We start from the raw sequence: 18,860 nt of genomic DNA, 5'->3' as shown, positions 1-18,860 counted from the left end.
TACTGTGAACACTGTCTGTAAACAGGCAGGGACTCCAGTGTAACACCACATGCCTCAGAGCAAGCAAGCTAAACATGGCAGCAGCTCACACAGCAAGCACTGAGCACGTTCTTTGTCAGGTAAGAAACTTTACAAGTCTGGCAATATAAATAACACAAAAGATGTCAAGCTTTTCAACAGCTCCTAAGAGGAAGATGAGGGAAAGGGAAATAGGGGGAAAATAAAATAAGTGTGATAAACATAACCACTTACTATTCCAGCAACTTTTTCTACTTTGTCCTTTCTGCATACTTGTTGCTGCACATGCTGCAGTCCAGACAGCCACAGTACACACCGTGTCACCATACAATATCAGAAAGCTTCACCCCACACAGAGCAACACCAAACCACTTCAGAAGGCTGCAAACTCTGCCCTTGTTCTTTGTCCCAGCCTTTTATCCCCTCCTGTTGATGCCCTGCACCTGTGTGCCCTCTGCTCCCTTTGGTGGTTGCTCAGTGCCCCTGGGCACTCCATGGCTCATTGCTGTCAGTGCTGCTCACCTGCTGCTCACAGCTGCACCCACTGGGGATGAGGCTGGGCCAGCCCCACTCCCAACCACCACAAACTGTGCACCTACATATACCTACTAAAACTCTTAGGTACATGAAGAATTCTGAAAAAACAGGAAAACACTTATCAATCTAACTACTAACCAGTGAGCACTCATTTGTCCAAGGCATTCCAGGGAGAAGAACTCACTGGTAAAAAGTTTTCTCCACTGAAAGAGTCTGTCCTTGACCATTTCTGGCCATACTAGAGAACAAGGAAACAGCAAAAGTCAGCAAAAGTGGAATCTTACTCTGGAGAGTTTACTGCTTTTTCTCTATGGGATTTAAACAGAACATCTCAGAATCCTTGTTGGCCATGTCTGCAGTACCCATCAATTCCAACTTCCCAGCAATATTTAGAGTGTGCCTAAAGCAGATACAGCCTTGTCTGACACTCCCCTAACAGCGGTAACAGGTCTCCCTGGCTCTCTTCAAGTCAACAAATTGCCTGGGCACCGATAGACAGCAATAGTCCAGTTTCTACCTTCTGTTCACCTACTAGTGCATTACATTTCTACAAACAGGCCTATCAACTCTTTAAGAATGGTAACTGCAGGTTTAACATTTTAGCATGCTTGCACTGAGGTGCAAGATTAATTGAAAACTTCTGACTTTGTTACACATAGCACAGTTGTTGACTATCCCTTATATTATGAAAGAGTGTAGATGGAGTGTTGCTTTTTAAAATTAGTTATACTAACATGCTTAATAAGAATGTTGTTCATTTCTCAGTCCTAATAATTCAAGAACAGTGAAACAAAGTAGCATCATTTCAACTAACAGGTCTGTCTTGCCCTTTGGGTAAATTGTAACTGAATCCAACAAATGTGAAAAAACTTGGATTTCTTCCGCATTTACTGTTGGAATCAGAAAGCCAAAACAAATAATAACAAACAGGGAGGAATCAGTCCCCATTAATGCATCTCAAACTTTGTTCAGCAGATTCTTCATCCTAGAGAGTTTTGTAAAAAAGCATCAAGTTCCATCATACAAAAAATTGCTCTCAGTGCATTTCCTTTGATAGACAGCTAGAACCAGGTAAAAGCAATAGATCTTGAATTTTAGTCTGCTTTACTTCTGACACTGTAGGATTACTATAGGTTTTAGGCTCAGAGTTAGGAATGCTTACCTCCCACTGCAGTACCTCACGTTGCAGTCTGTGCAACTCTGTTATGTCTTCAAATCTCAGCCTTCATGTATGTGGTACAGGGATGCTCATGCTCCTCTCTCTGCCCTGGAGATCAGTGCCAGTCAAGCTTGAGCTTTTTCTGAAGTTTTTGACTATAGTCTATATCCTCCATGGTCTCTGCTTCACACATTTTTTCATTTCAAAAGCTTAGAAGAAAATATAACATGACTCCAACCACACTCCAGGAAGTGTAATAGTGAATTCTGATCTTGGAAATAACCACATACATTCAAAGGGCATTTGAGTTTACAGTCTTCACTTTCTTATAATAGCCTACTTTTTTGCATGATCACAATGGATCATGGAAGTTGAAGAATAGTATAAAATATTCTGAAATAATATAAAAACTCTGTAAAGTTCTATTACTTAACAGAATGTTGTTAAAATGAGTGTTCAGTTCTCTCTTACAACAAACTTCCTCCCTGCCTCACGAGAAGCCACACTCAGAGTATCCTATAAACCCTTCCAAATGAAAAAGCCACCAATGAGTAGGTGACATGGTGATTCTATTTGAGGTTCTATCCTCATCAAAGCACGCAATATAGAACATTGGTATTTTTGAAAAGAAGTGGAAAGTACAATACATACTAGAAATGCTCCCTTGGAAATACCCAGGGCAAATGCTGATTATGCTTTAAGTGTGTGTTTTGCCATTGGATTTCCTACTACAGTAGGGTTTCTTTTATTTATATATATGCCCCATGCTTGTTACTGTGCTGGGAAGTGTTCTGAAAGCTGCTCCATTATGTATATTTCAACAAGTTGAAGTTAATGCTCTACTAAGCATTTTTCACACTATGTGGGGAATTAAAAGTTACATGTTTCTTGCACTGCTAAGTATAATAAGAAACCACTGCCCAAGGCAAGGTACTCTTTGTGAAAGCTTAACACATGCTGGAAAAAAGCCTCTTGGTGCTGCTTGCTGAAACAGGGATGAGGAATTGACTGAAGTGTTCTTTTGTTGATGTCATCAGACAAGAGGGGGAGGAACAAAGGATACAAAAGAGCATAAGGAACCACAGAAACACTACACAGGCAGAGAAGAAAGTCACAAATGAGAATAAAAGACAAAGGATTTGCCAGAAACAGCAATCTCTGGAAAGAAAACTGACTGTTCATCTGGAAAATGGAAAAATCTGTATGTTCTTTGTAAGTATACTGTCTGTACCAATGAAAAACTTGATTTTTCCCACCAATTTCTTCTCCTAGAAGCAACAAGATTTTCAACACTGGCTAAAGAATATTCTGTGTGCATAGTTGAATGCATTATGTCACATCCTCATATCACACAGATATAGCTGTAACTTCAGTGTCTAGATAACAAAGGTTTTACAATTTATTAAAAAATTAATTTATCACTAGAGCAAATCCTGATATTTTGCCAACTCTTTGAAAGTAAGGTGAAGCCACAAAAGGACCCATTAATACCAGCTCCAAAATAAGCAGCCATGTCACACCCAGGCTGAAGTGTAGTGAAACATGTACATGCTCCAAACACCAGCCACATCAACTGGTTGTTGATTTTGAATCCAGGTTCATTTTGTGAGTGGAGACGGGCCAAACTCCAATGACACAGGGAAGAACAAAGTGTCATCTCATATGCTACTTGTTTTCCAAGCACATCCTGTTAGGCCACAGGTTAATCATTGTCACTTCATGCACCCACATATCACACAGTTCATTAATTATTACTTAATGTCACTACACTACTAGATTGTTTGATGAATTCTATTAGTAATTAGAACTGCTCATGCAGTGACATTCAAATAAAACTCCTCTTCACAGTGCATTCATTATGAAGAGCCAGAAAGAGAAAAAAGCTAGATTTTATTAGATGCATTTCATTTACACTACAGCTTGTTGATTTATTTTACTGTTACCTACAAAATACTCATGACAATCCAAAAACTGAGACTAAATTCAGCTGCATTTAAGACAAGTCCCTGCATCTCCTTATACACATTTAGAACAGAGAAAAAGGATGCCACGCCAAGAGCTAACGCTGTTATTTATCTAGAGAAGGTCAAACAAGGAAAGGATGCTTTTAGACACCAAGTAGAATTAATCTTAGCACTAGTATTCAACCATTTGACTTCAAAAAAGAGTACAGTCAAGCTGATGGCTTGTTTGCTACTCTGTGTTTTAGGGACAAATTTCAATACTGCAGTGCTTTTACAAATTCTGCCTGAGAACTAAATGAACTGGGCTTGTTTTACAAAAATGTAATCTTTGATGATATGAGGGAAAAAGGCTTGAAGCAAAGTCATTTCTTTCTTACATCTGCCATTTTCTTTAAGTTCAGAACAAAGTAGAAAGACATGATACCTTAGCTGCCTTTTTTGTTAACTTTCCCTGAAATCAATATATATTTAAGAAAAGTTTTGATTTTACAAACCTACATATGTTGCAGCAACAGTATGTTCTATCAAAAATAAACCTGTGAACTGCAATAATGCTCCTCAGCTCATGCCTCCCACTGTGAAGCAAGTCTTAAAGACTGTGGTTTTACAACATTTTTACACTGTGAGCTAAATATGAGCCAATTGCATGTCCTGAAGAAACTGTTTTAATTCATCAACATTCCAACTCTGCATGTTGAGCAGCCTGATAGCTGTGGATGTTCACCTCATTACCTTTCATTTACCTTTTCCTCTACACGTTGGTGGAACACTTCCATGCGATCCTGGTAAACACCAGCAGGCAGCTGCAGCCCTGCACAGCTCAGAGGCAGTTACAGGGAGGAAGCACAGCAGGAGCTCCAAGGAACACGTGATGTGTGTCTCAGGCACCTCTAACTCCACATGAACCATCCCTGACAGACATTCAGCTAACCACATCTGAAACACCGCCAGGCTGCAGGTAACACAACTGGCCCAGGTAATTTTGTATCTATGCAGCTTGTTCAGAAAACTTCCCTGAAAACTGAGTCCCCTTTCTTCAGTTCAAGGCTGTGTTTCCTGTTACTGTTCACACTGACTAGGAACTGAACTAATTCACTAAACTGACTAGGACTGGACTAAGGGTTCAGTCTCTTAAGTTATGTAAAACCTTTAAGTTATTTGGATGCTATTTTCACACCCCCCCTTAGCCTTTTCTATGCTTCCATTCAGACAATTCCAGTCTCTTCACATTTGTTAAGTCTCTTCAGGAATATTTTCAATGTATCCTATTCCCTGTATCCTTTACAGGCCTTAGTGGCCAAGGCTGGACAAAGAACTTAAGCTGGAGCCTTACCAGAAATCAACTAAATGGTGACTTCCCATTTTATAGATGATGTTCCCATTACTAGGCATCAATACAGTATTTACCTTCTTCCAAGTAAAATCCTGTCAACTTCTGTTCTGTCCATGGTTCACTTTTACTCTTTTCAGCTGCTTAGCCACAAGTTGCCCAGTCTTAACTGGTACAGATAATTCTTCCCACCTGTAAATAAAACTTCATGGATATTTAACTGCATACTCTTTCCTAAACTACCAGTTTATCAGTATCTGGGTGATCCAATCCTCCTGTCCACTCACAGCCCATGCTTGCATGATATTATCTCAAAATATTTTCAATTTATTCTAGACACAACCAAGAAGTATTTGTCAAGAATGTTTTGGGGGGAAGGGTACATTTGAAAAAGACATCCCCTAGCATGGGATCTTAACTCTCTAGAGACACACTGAGACCATCAGTGACTTGAAAGGGAAGAATGTGCAGGCTGGGAACCATTGCTTTTGGAAACTTACTTTTTATAAAGCCGTGTGACTCTTCAGAGTAGCACATAAAAGACAACTATGCTCAAATATTTTCTGTAGCAATCTTTTTTACACCTGTAGATATATATAAAAGAAAATGTTTACTAGCATGTCCCAGAAGATATCAAAAGGATTTTGTGCATCTGGTCTTACTGGATAAATTTGAGGAGTTGTAATCAAGTTCTGGTAACAGGAAGACTAAACCTGCATTTCCATATTGAGGAGAATTTACAAAAAAAGGGTATGTTCTCCTAAAGTACAAATCAAAATTGCAAAGGCTGAGAAGCTGAATCTAGACTTTGTTTAGATTTCTACAGTTTGATTTTCCATATCCTGCCATTCTGATCTGGAGATCAACTGGCCTCTTAATCATCTAATTCCATCTTTACCTGACCCAATACTGTGAACTGCAATAATGCTTACATGCCACATACTTACATTAAAACACAACTGCAAAAAACATAATCTCTCCAACTGCCATTGATTGCATCCTCTGCTTGGAATAGTTCTTGGGAATATAGCAGTTGATACAAAAGCTAACTGAAGTCCCATCCTGCCCTTTCCCAAACAATAAAAATTAATGCTACAAAAGCAAAAATCAGGCATGATTGCTTTTATGATCTGCCTGTATTTTTCTTCTCTCCACAGAAGTGGTGTAAATATTTGTGGGACTTGTACCACACCTCAGTTGAACTTTGTAACGGGGAAGGGAGAAGAAGCAGAAAAGATCTTTGTACATACCCAGGTAACTGAGGAGGGTGGGGGTCTCCTGGCACACTGGACATAATTGATAGCTACAGGCCATAAGGACATTAATTGTAAAACTACCAGAGAAAAGGTTTCTTCAATTATACATATTTCCATTAGCCCTATGCAGAAGTAAGAATTATAATCCTAGAAATAATACTGCATCTCCTTGAGGAGACCTTTCAATTGCTTTGGGAAAAAAAGACAACTAATTGAAAACAGAGTGTTATCTGGTAAGAGTCCTTGCTTAGGACCACATTAGCAAATGTTTTCCCACATGGTGACATAAGAGAATTTCTGTTTCCAATCCAATGGTATCAAGAGACATATAATATATTGGGCAATAATTTAGAAAAGTTACCACATACCAGGTTGTTTATGGTGTGGCATCAACTTTTTACTTCTTGTTTTCTAGTCTTCTCTATTTCTGTTCTTCCCAAAGCCACTATCATCATAAAAAAAAACCATCTCTGAAAGAAGCAAGCCAGCCTGATGCCCCTTGGTAAACAGCCACCTCTGAACCTGCCATTTTTTTGTACCTGTAAGTTTACTTAAGGTCAGATTGCAACCTTTTATAATGAACTCATGTATTTTCCAAAAAGCAGATTTATCAGGTAGAAAATTGGAACCCAGAAAAAATCACCAATAACTTAAATATTCCAGGAGCCTTATTAAATAAAATCTAACTTCACAGTCATGTAAGCAGCAGAGATCCTCATAATGAATGGGCAGAATACACTACAGCAGATCAGGAATTATAAAACTAAATTAGAAACCCAAATTTCATTTGCTATAAAAACAAATGGCTCTTTGTTCTTCAAAAGGAAGTTGCTGAGATAATGCAGTGAATCACCCTTCCGCAGTCAATTTCTGAAGCTTAATCCTTTCTATATTTCTTTTTGCTAATTATCTATGCATCATACATTTCAGCATTTTGTGAGAAAGTATGATATGATTAACATCTCATCTCACGTCTTTAGGACGCCTAATTACCCAAAACTACCCCTCCTCCACAGAGTGGACATGAAGGCAAGAGCCAAAACCCCACAGCGTGTTTCACTGCTTGGCTCCTGCTTCTTGTAGTAGCCTGGGACAGGACTGAGCATCACACACACACACACACACACACACACACACACAGAGCATCCCTGCCTGGCAGAGCATCCCTGCCTGGCAGCTCCCTTCATGCCTGTGCTGGGTGAGCCCCAGGTGGTGCTGACTGCCATCATCCCAGCTCTTACAGCCTCACATTTTACATCTGCAGCAAAAACAGGGTTGACAACACACTGAGGGCTCAGCTCTTGCTGGACAGCATTGCACTCCACCAAGGTTTTCTGTTCCTAACTCTGCCATGACCCCCAGTGAAGAGAAGTTCGGAGGACACAAAGAAGCAGATGACCCAAACTAACCAAAGAAATGCTCTGTCATATTATTATATACGCTCAGCAATAAAATGGAGAGGAGGGAGTGCTTCTTCTGTCACTCAAACGAAATAAGCCATGCTCTGAAGAGAACAACTTGAATGTCAGAGAAAATAGTAATGTAAGGCTCTCAGCAGCCCAGTTTCCAGCACAGAGACAAGAATTAATAGAAACAAATACTTTTGAACTGAATTTAAAGTCAACAGAACAAAACCTGGGTCTGAGTCTGGGTATTTTGTATAAACAAGCACCACCTCTTTCTAGATGTACCTCTGTCTCACCTTTATAAATGGCTAAAACCTGAAGTATTGTCCTTTTCTCCTTCTTCACAGAGCATCTCAGGCTTGCCTGACAGGCAAAGGGAAAGGAATCCTGGTTGGCATAATTTTCATTGTCAGGATAGATTCTTTTCTAGGTGAGATTTTCAAGCTTCCAAGCCTTACAATGGAAAAAAAAAAAACTATTGAGAACACAGCCACAAGTGGTTCTTATTCCCTAATTACAGTGCTTTCTCAATTTCTCACCCATCAGAGGACATCTCTTCTCACATACAAGGGGAAGGAGAGAACGTCTGTGACCGAGTGTGATACTGTTAACAAGAGCATTAAATTGGGACACATTTTTGCATCCCACATTAGGTGTGACTCTTCGTTATGTGATATGTTCATGGGTGACAGGAAAATTATGCCTTACATCTGCAGAGATGTGTAAATGCCTCATTAGGTTTAATAATTATCTGTTAGAAGGGCAGTTCCACAAGAAAATCTCTCTTACTGAAAAATGAAAGGGACACAAAAAAGCCACTGCAACTGAATCATCACTGTCCTTGCTGAGTTAATTCACCTGTCCAGAAATATTTTTATAAACACATAAATAATGCATGTTACATGGTAAAAAATACATGAATGGGCTACATCACAAAGGTTATCAAGTAGCCCATGAAATCAGACACAGACTGTCTTTTCAAACCTGAGTTCAATTCAGCCTGAATTTATATGTTAATTCACATACAAGAGAGAAAGAAAAAAGAAGGTGGAAAAGATGTTGCTGTGACAAGTTACACATCAAACTTTTTAGGCACAACTTCTTTTCAAACAAAAAAAGTACAAGTACCAAAAATCAATAGTATATGACTGATTCTGTATAGCTAAAAATATAATAATAAATTTTAAAAAAACCCACACAAAACTAAGAATTCTCAGCACCTTCCTGGCACAAGTCATGTTATCCTGACAATAAAAAGTTCTCAAGGAAAGCTATACTATCCCACTTACATTGACAGCTCAGTTTTACAGCTAAATAAGGATGTATAAACCTTGGAGACAAAAACAAACCATTATCAACTTCTCACAATGAGAAGGTGGTGAGACAAATGAAGCACAACCTTCACAGCAGCAAACTACACATTTTGACACGTCATTAAACAAAAAAATTAACCAGTTTATTATATTTAACATATTTACAAAATAGTACAAATTAAAGTACTGTAACTCCATTATTGCATGACATAAAACAACTCCATACAGGCAAAAGCAGCACATGAAAGAGATGCTCCAGAATATTTAGGAAGTCTTTGGTACTCAAAATATAGTTTAAGATGCAGCATTAACTCAATCAATACAGGGCATTAAACACAGACAATGATATGCAGATTTACACCACAAAAGTAAAGTTTACCTATGGCTTTCATTCTTCTCAAAGGATGACTACTGGACTCAGGAATTGCTTAAAAGCTTTAACACATTTTTAGGATGGAGAGAACACTCAAAATTATTCTAAAGCCAAGCTGTTGAAAATGACTGCTATATTTTTCAACTCATACTGAATTTAACTGCCTCTTCTCAGAACTATATGACAGTAAAGCACTAAACACTTCACAGACATGGAGCCTATTCCTCTACCCCTTAAGCAGGCAAAACTGGGAAAGAATCATCTTTGTCTCCTTAAGGAATATAGGATTAGGCTCTCAACAGACAATCAAACTGCATGGCAAAACATGATCAAAGACTGCATACTCTAGCCTACACTGCTGTACACATCATTTACAAAATTTTTATGCATCATCTACATATTTACAAATGCTCTCAATTACTCCATCAAGTAATGTATTCAACACAATCACAGTTTACATCATTTTGAGGTAAATCCTTGAAAAGTTAGAGCATGGGCAGAATTTCATCTGCAAGGCTGAATCTCTCCAGTTTCTAAGGAGAAGCTCCTCTCTTTGCCCTGGTCACACAGCACTGCCTGCCAGGTGTGGAAGGTGGGTAAGAGTTGCAGAGATGAAGGGGATTTTGTGAACTCTCTGTGTTGTGCTCAATTCTTCTTGGTGGCCAGGAAAGGCCAGAAAGAAGCAAAGAATCCTGGGGGTAGCCAAAGAAAAACCCAAATATGTACTAGGAGATTCTGCTCTGTGGACAAATAGTGGAGATTATGGTGCTTGTAGACTGGGAAAGCACTGCAGGGTTAAATTGTGCAGTGACAGTGCACACTAACTTTAAGATGCCAGCAGAAAAAGAGAACAGGCAAAAAGCAAAAGAGAGGATGTAGGATAGGATGAATTAACTTCATTTAAGAGCTTGATTTTCTTTCAAGAGACATTACTTAAATATTTAGAACTGAATATCTGAAGACATCATCCACATTTATTTTAGCTTGTAACTACATTTCTACCTCTTCATAATTACAGTAAACACTGCCACACCAAGCAGTGGACACCACTTTACAAGGCCTGGTCTTTCATGCTGGCTAACCTAGACACATTTGGGGATGCTGAGAACACTGCAACAAGACAACTCCCTCATTGAACTGCCATTGACATCTCAGGCAACAAGAAAGGAAAGGGCAGAAGGAAGTTTGCAAGTTCCATTTGCATTCACAAAAGGTGATAGAAACTCCTGTATAACTAGGAAAAGACAGTACTGAACTGAAAGCATTGAAGCTCATCCAAGTCAATCAAGAGGTTAAGATAAACACTTTTGTTCTTGAGAAATGACATCATCTTGCATTAGTATTTTCTCCTTCAGAATAAATCTGCAATATTTATTTAATGTTATCGCTGAAAACTTTCAACTCATGTTGTCATGACTATCCCCCCACAGTTGCACTTTTATTGTCAGCTGCTTAAATGAAAAACCTCACATAAAAAGGCTTGAGTTGACAATAAAAGGATAACACAATTCCACTTCGTGAATGTTTTTTAAAGCAATACCAAATCACTACACCTTTTTAGATTGTCTTTAAACAGACTGTTAGAAGATCTAGGCAGGACCTCAAAGTAGCCAGTTAAGTAATTACATATGCATGAATGCTACTCATATTTACTACACATTTCCTTCAGAATGTTTTTGTGAGTTTAAAATGGTTTGTAAGCTGATAAGTAAAGTAGTTTGATGTCTCAAGACAATTCTACTGACTATACTTTATGCCCATTGGAATGATTGAAATCTGTTTTCTGCATGCAGTGATAAGAAATAAGAAGCCTTCATCTCCTTGTACCATCACAGATGTTAGCTGGAAGAGAAACGTTAAATATTCAGCCATTGCTAGAACTCATGGTGTAGAACAGAGTGAAATGCAAAGGAACAAAGAATTTTGTTTTCCAGAGATCTTCTGGGAAGGTGAGGGTTGGACTTTGTACTGATCCCCAGTGATGGCAAACTGGCAGCTTGTTTCTTGCACAGCTCTGGGGAAGGTAATCATCTGTCAGCCCAAACATCTGTTTAAATCCCAACATTAAGACTGGAAGGTTCAGACAGGCAAAAATGTTGCTGTTTAAATACTTAACAAGACCAATACCACATTGAAGATATAAATTTTTACAATCCCTGAAACTGCTGGTCAGCAGAGGATAGTTTGTAATTCATTCGTCCTCTTCAACATAAGTTGATGGAAACCAGCCCACCTAAAAAGGGGAAAAGCAAAACAAAATAATACATGAGATGCACAAGGGTTTTTTGTTTTTTGTTAATGGCTGACCTAGGCACAGTAAGGATGGGTCTGTTCTGTACATATATTAAAAAGATTACAAAGATAAAGACTGTAGAGTCTAGTGTCCTACACTTCAGAAGTTATAAAGTTATCTACATTCTGAAATTAATGATGTGCCAAGTAAGATTTATTTAAGACATACAGTGACACAATGTCATATTCCTTATTTTATGTATTTGCTTTAGGTTTCTTCAGACTTCTTTATACCTAAAGTCAATTTAACATGCATGAAAGAACTCAAAACCAAACCTAGAGCATGACTAGAAGGGGTGACTGCAGACATTTTTAGACTACCTTGCCAAAATATCTCCAGAGGTGAGTTTATAATGTCAAGTCCAGCTTATGAAAGTTACCAAGGAATGCCAGCACTTAACAGGGCATCTGTTAGAATGTGGGCAGCTGCATTACAATGAGCTGTTCAGCTTTCTTCACATGTAAAATGCATATAGCACAACGGGTATTTCTTCTGCTTCCCTATTTCTTCTGGTCTAATTGACTATCTAAAAAGCTGTAACCATTTAACTTTAACATAGCCAAGCTCATGTACACAATAAAAAGGATTCTCCAAATTGCATAAAGCACTAAGTCTGGACATTCACTTCAACTGCACTTGCAACCATCATTTCCAGCTTCAGACAATTTACATTCTTCTACCTCACATTCCTTGACCCTGCACTCAGCACTTTAAACATGGAAACAGCAGTCTCAAATGCTTCTGACTGATCTGCATTATAAGGCAGTAAACTAAGATTGAAACAGTAAACCCTTTATAGGTCAAAACTGAAACTTCACTTCCAAGTCTCAGAGCAGGGTGTAAAGTGAGTTCATAAAAATCCCTGCTAAATGTGTCACTTCATCTGGGCCACATTCCTAGAGATCAAAGCAGCAGCCTTCTATAAAAAGGTGGTTGGTTCCATTGCATTGTGTTCTGGCAGAAAGATGTGGGAAATCATTCTGTGGTAAAGTGCTAAAGAGAGCTCCACAGCACCAGGAACCTGACCCCAAGTATCTGTGTGCAAAACAGTTCAAAAAAGGTCAACTGTAGCAGTGCTATTAATCCTGGTTAATTTTCCAAACATATAACCTAGCCCAAATATTCAGCCTGGTAGGTCAGATTAAATAACCAATAATTTAGATGCTGGGAAAGCTACCTGGCAAGAGTTCTGCCTCACTGCTATGAAACAAAGATGAGAACATGTTCCATCTTTTGAATTTAAATACACAATGTAGGATCACACTTTTTTTTTTTTTTAACAAAATCACTGTCAGTGAAGGCAGAAAGAAACACAGGAAAAGGAAAATAAATAGCCTTACCCTTCCATTTACTTCACCTCTCCACCAGCCATTGGCACTCATCTTGGTGTAAATTTTGACCACGTCCCCTTTGAGCAAGGACAGCTCTCGCATGTCTCGCGCACAGAAGTCGTACCTGGCTATGGCAATGCCGATCACCTTCGGGCTCAGCACTGAAAGGAAGCACATGGTGACATCAATATTAGGGCTGGTAAAATGAAGGCTCCCAAACTACTGTAAACAGAAATACTGTAAAATATAAAACAAGGATTCAACAGCAACATACACTGGCGTTCATTTTATGCAAACATCTGCACTACAAACATCAATAAGACTTAAATATAGGTTAATGGTATAAAAGCTGAAGGGATTTTTCTTTTGGTCATTTTTTGACAAGTCCTCTTTATTTTTAGAAGAAAAATCAAACTAGATGAGCCATAAATAAAATATTCCCCACCCTAAGATTGCTAAATACATCTGCAATTATTTTATTCTTGTGCTTCATAATAAAACTTGCTGCCAGTTATATACATCAACATATTTTACAGGTCACTAATTTCCTTCCAAAAGAATTATTAGCATTTACAGTTGATTTAACTTTAGACCTCTAATGAAGCAAAACAAACAGAATAAGGTGCTGTTCTTTCAAAAAACAACTCCCAAGTTAAATATTAATGCACTTAAAACTGGAAGCTAACATCAGCATGAGCAAAAAGTTACAGACTTTCTACAGGAAATTTCCACGGATCATTTGTCACAATCTGCATTAATATTGACTGATGTAAATCTATTCTTTTCAGGAGTTTGTTCTGTAAATCACCATTGAATTTTTCTATAAAATTAAGGTTCAGTGAAATTAACACTTTAAAGTTTCAAGGTACATCAATATAGAAGAATTTTGCCAATGTAAAGCCCAGACATTTTAAACAATAAAAAGCTGTGAAGAATTTTTAAAAAGCAAAGGCCCTTCAAAAACCATCATTTTTCCAAATAGTATTATAGGAAATTGTTCCAACGCTGATGTAGAATGTCCAAACTTGCAAAAGAAATCCTCAACGATTCCAGTGTGAGGACAATGAGAGGAGAGTAGGCATGGCCTAACGGATGAAAGACCTTTGACTTGAGCATTTTAGAAAGAACATCTACTACTCCATGGCATTTTGTACATGGATTATTTGGCCAAGGCCTTTTTCAGCTTTTTTTTCCCCATTAATGCCACTGTTTGTCTACATAAATTACTGTAAGAGGAGTTCAGGAGCACAGGCAAGCTTCCTCTGACAACATTTCAGGTGAATTCATATGATCATGATGGATTACTTGATATAATGTACATAGAATCATCTCTGTCCTCAGAACCCTTGGACATTTCTTAGAAATGCCCAATCTTCATTAGGAAATGCCTTGAAGATTCTAATTTAGGAGTGCCCTCAACAATGTAATACCATGAATTCATGTCTAGGTGCCTTTAATTTAAATCAAGAACCCAAAACACAGCAGATGAGCTGAGAAACCTTAACAGTTTCAGTTCTGCTTGTGTTGAGGTTTTCTTCTGACTCCAATGGATCATAGACACATAATAGTATTAAATATCTGAAAATCATAATATGTTCAAACACTTTCAGCTTAAAGAGAAAATATAAACAATTTATTTTAAACTTAAATGGAATACTACATTTAAAATATTATTAGATATATCACAGAAATAGAATGCCTAAAAACCAGTTTTGATAACAGATGTTTATATCATGTCACTAAAGCTTAGTCCAACCCTTCTGACTGCTTATGTAGAGTATGCTTATCAGACACCTGATAAATTATGTAAAAGATGCCATATAACAGAGAACCAGCCTCTCAGTTTATTGCTTAGATTGATGTTGCAAAAATCTAGGTGCTACATGAAGCACATCAAAGCTCAAACATGCTTTTTTCCCCCTCTTAGCCAGTCGATGTAGATGGCACTTGTTTAGACCCTGACATGAATGTAATGTCCTATCCCTTATCAGCATTGCAGTAATCAGTTTTACAGGCAAAGAGCACATCATGGGCAGCAATTGTTTTGGAGAAAGAAAAAAAGAGCAGTTATTGACTGGAGGGTCAGTAAGCATTCCCAGGCGTGCAGCATTCACTGACAGATTTGGAGAAGCATTGCAGGATGCAAGGTGGGATTCTGGGGAGCAGGGTACAATTTCAGATTCTAGAAAGATAAAGGGGCAAGGAAAAACTACAGGAAGCAAAGATGAACAAATTTGGGAAAATGGGGAAAAAATAACTAAGAAAGAAATGCATAGAGGAATAATAAAGATGGAAAATAGCAAGGAAAATTAGGATAGAGAAGAAAGAGGAGTACATCTGGGGGAAAGGACGACTTTTAACTCTTTTTTTAAGTCACAAAGCAGAGAGGAAAAGGAGAAAGAAGCAAGAGAAATCGAAACCATATATCTTCAAAAGTCTTGAGGCAGAAAGTAGCAGAATTTAGATTAATTTAGAATCCAAGATCCATATTTTCAAATAAAAGTGAAGCTCATGATAGGAAATATATAAAAGGAAGCCAGATGAGTGATGGAATACAGGAAAATGACAGTGCTAATTTTGGAAAAAAATATTAACCATATCTCTCTGCTGACACAATCACAAAAACACCTGGAGTAGAAACTATCAGCCCTGAATTCCCAATTAGTGCTGTCCTGGGATAAATAAAATTGAGGGAAGACAACACATGGAAAGGACACCTGGACAGATGGGAAAGAGAAGCAACACAGAGAGAAGGACAGAAAGAGGATAGCTACAGGAAGAGCTCAGAGAGAGAATGGGATTAACAGCATAGATTGATGGAAAGAAAGGCCCAACAGGTGGATGAGGGGAGGGAAAGAGAAAGTGTTAAAAAAGAAAAGAAGCTGTTAAAAAGCAATAAGAAATAAACCTTGTGTAATAGAAGGGAGATACTCAGAGAGCTAATTGGAAATAGAGTGAGAAATCCAAAGGAGGAAAATGAAAAGTGCTTATGTGAATGAGAAAAATGTGCTTTTACTTAATCCAGCCTTTTCTTCCGCAAACAGAAGATGATGACTACAGGAACTATAATCAGCTTTGATTTACACTGGAGTATGTTGGACATTAGCAGTGAAATAGATGTGCTGTAAATGAATTTTAATACTAGTTTGAGGCACTGATGATGCATCTAGGGTGCAAACCACAGAGGTTCCCTGTGATCACAGCAGGCTGGTCTAGCTCACATGCTTGAATTCCATGAAGGTCAATGTAGTATTATTAAAGCTGAGAGTAGTTGTTTCTCTCTCCTTGTGCTCTGGCCTCCTCATAAATCTGCAGCCACTGCCCTGAGGGTTGCTCCTGTGTATTAGTTTCCAAGCTCCTTGAAGCCATGTACATTTACTTGTGCATGTACTGTTTCACCAAGCCTCAGTGCCCTTATCCAGGCACAGGCAGCACCTTCAGTAGTGCTCAGCAGTCAGCTTAACCTTCTCCTCTGTTACCAGCTTCCAGACCAGCAGAACTAAGCCAGCTCTGAAGATACTTTTGAAAAAAATACTTGTAATATCATGAAATAAGTATTTGGTCTTTTAATGTAGGTAAATTATTGGGCTATTTTTAAAAAGAAGGTTTGCTCTAAATATATGAAGTAATGCAGCTCAGCACTCCGAATATAATGGGTAGATATGCTTAATTAAGCACTGCAGATCAATGTTTTCCTTTAATATTTTGTACTTGTGTAACAAAATACTTAAACTGGCATATTGTGATATATAAGACATGGAATTGATACCTATTATTATAGTTATTAATGAATTTTCTGATACAGCAATTTTTCGTATTAAAAAAATGTCATTATAATTTATTGAAACCTCATTGTGGGAATATATGGGAATGTGTGATAAGGTTCAAATAACTGAGTCTTGATTGCTGTTCTATCACCGTAGGCCACTTCACAATTTTACTCTCATGGAACAGATGCCAGTTTCAGTAGGAATGGAATTTACAGCCAAGTATTGGGCAGCAAGATGTCCTCTCCTATCCCTGCACAAAAGGACAAAAGCTCAGAGTATTTACCTTGAGCAAAGAGCTAAAATTTAACTGCTTCATGTTGTTTCAGATCGGATGAGTGCTTCAGGGAGTCCAGCTGAGCGTCACCAGCACAGGGCAAACAGCTACACCAAAATGGCTTTCTACAGATGTGTTCTTTATAAAAGCAAATGTCAACTGCAAGGGCACCCTCTAGCTTGGATTCTCAGTCATTGTTGTGACTACTGAAAGGAAGTATCTGCCCCAAGAAAATCTATACGTAAGGGCATAGAAATGGAAGAAACAACTGTGGGGCAAAACATCCAAGTGTAGTCCAAGACATGGAGACTGAAATCCCTGGGGTGAATCAAGGGAGAGGTCACCAGAGATGCTCTCAGCACAAGTAAGCTCAGTAAACATTCTTCTACAAAGCTGCCACCTAAGTCCTGTTCCCCTCAGGAAACTATGGAAAGCCCCAAGAATCCTCCTCAGAGCACTAAGTAATTTGGACAGTCTCTGTGGGGCAGGTGCAAAACATAGACCTTGACGACTCCATCTGCATTTGTGCTGGACACCTCCCTTCCCTAGGGCAAAAGCCAGTCCCACTCCTGCTCTGCACACCCCAGGCAGTGTCCTCCACCCCTGTACACAAAGGCAGGCCAGTGTAACCTGAGCAAGTGCTGCTTTCTCCACATCAGCAGTTCCTTCCATGTGCTCCTCAAAGGCATTCACCTTTCTACTGGCAAAATTCTTCTTAAATTGTCCAGTGGTGCAGTTCACCTCTTTGCAGACCAGATCTTAGAGATCAGAGCAACTGATACCCATACTGATGCACTGACTGAAGCCACCAATGTTACTACTTTTAGCATTTTTATGCAGCCTCTTGGTTTGAAATGATTGCATCTATTAAAGCCAGAGATGGTCAAATGGAAATAAAGAAAACCATATTTAGAAAACAGATGGGCAAAATTAATTAACAATGTTAATGCAGAATTTAAAGAAAGCATTCTCTACAAAAAAAACCCCTACTGTATTCTAAGATGCTACTGCAGTATGGTTTGCTGCAGGGATGGGACGAATGTATTATTTACCAGCAAGCACTGAGATTTCCATGTTTGTGCATTTGAAAAAATACATTGAAAATATGTAGCTCATAGATGTCAACTGCATAGCAAATTAACAGTCAAGTGGTCTTGAATCTGCTGCAACTATTGAGCTTCGCAACTCCTATTCAAACTGCTTACTGCAATAAGCAGTAATAATTCAAAAGTTTAAGAGTTTTATTTTTGTTACATTCCAAGAAAAACAAGTAATAACTCAGTTTTTTGAGTCAGAGAAGAGCTGAAGTATTAGATTCGTCCCTTCCCTCACTTGCTGCACACAGAAACAACAGAAGCAAATTTAGAAGAAATATAAAAGCAGTAAAGCAGTACCTGACCAGAAAGGAGTGGAGGAAGGGGGAACAAAGCTGTAGTCTGGAGGAGTTACAAAAGAAAACCCACAGAACAAAGAAGGGGCTTAGAGGAAAAAAAAGAGAAAAAGAGAAAAGCAAAAGAACATTGAAATATTGGCATAAAATTTAAATAATAGTTTTTTAACTATATAATTCATTGATAATAAGGAAACTAAGGTTCCCTACTAAGGATGTCTGCAAGGAAATTGACTGTAATAACTAGAAAATTTGGATCTGTGATTTAATTTTTAACAATTGCATTTTTCAAAGAGTAAAGTAGGAAGAAGTCACCCATTTAGGGTTTCAGAGAAGTAAATTGTAACTGCAGCCTCTTGCAAATATTTTCAGATTTAACAAAAGTTTTTTTAATTCTTTGTGTGTCCCACTTCTTACCATTACAAAAGCAAGAACTCATGCATACA

At 38.3% G+C, this 18,860-nt stretch overlaps 1 protein-coding gene across 2 annotated transcripts in view; it reads right to left on the bottom strand.

Annotated features, from left to right (window-relative positions):
- Positions 1-9,104: 9,104 nt before the first annotated feature.
- VAV3 (vav guanine nucleotide exchange factor 3) overlaps positions 9,105-18,860 on the bottom strand; it is a 147,698-nt gene continuing 137,942 nt past the window's right edge. The window contains exons 26-28 of one of the 2 annotated variants that reach the window (XM_077182118.1): positions 18,419-18,502; positions 12,990-13,141; positions 9,105-11,589 (exon numbers count right to left, since the gene is read on the bottom strand). In XM_077182118.1, coding sequence (XP_077038233.1) covers positions 11,548-11,589; positions 12,990-13,141; positions 18,419-18,502 — 278 coding nt within the window. In that variant the 3' untranslated portion in view covers positions 9,105-11,547. The remainder of the gene's footprint in view (positions 11,590-12,989; positions 13,142-18,418; positions 18,503-18,860) is intronic. The other variant, XM_054638054.2, reaches the window with a different exon arrangement.

Source organism: Agelaius phoeniceus, chromosome 8 (genome assembly GCF_051311805.1).
Source record: "Agelaius phoeniceus isolate bAgePho1 chromosome 8, bAgePho1.hap1, whole genome shotgun sequence".
Lineage (NCBI taxonomy): Eukaryota > Metazoa > Chordata > Aves > Passeriformes > Icteridae > Agelaius > Agelaius phoeniceus.
The sequence above is the reverse complement of the archived record's forward strand: the minus strand, read 5'-3'. Positions and strand labels throughout refer to the sequence as shown.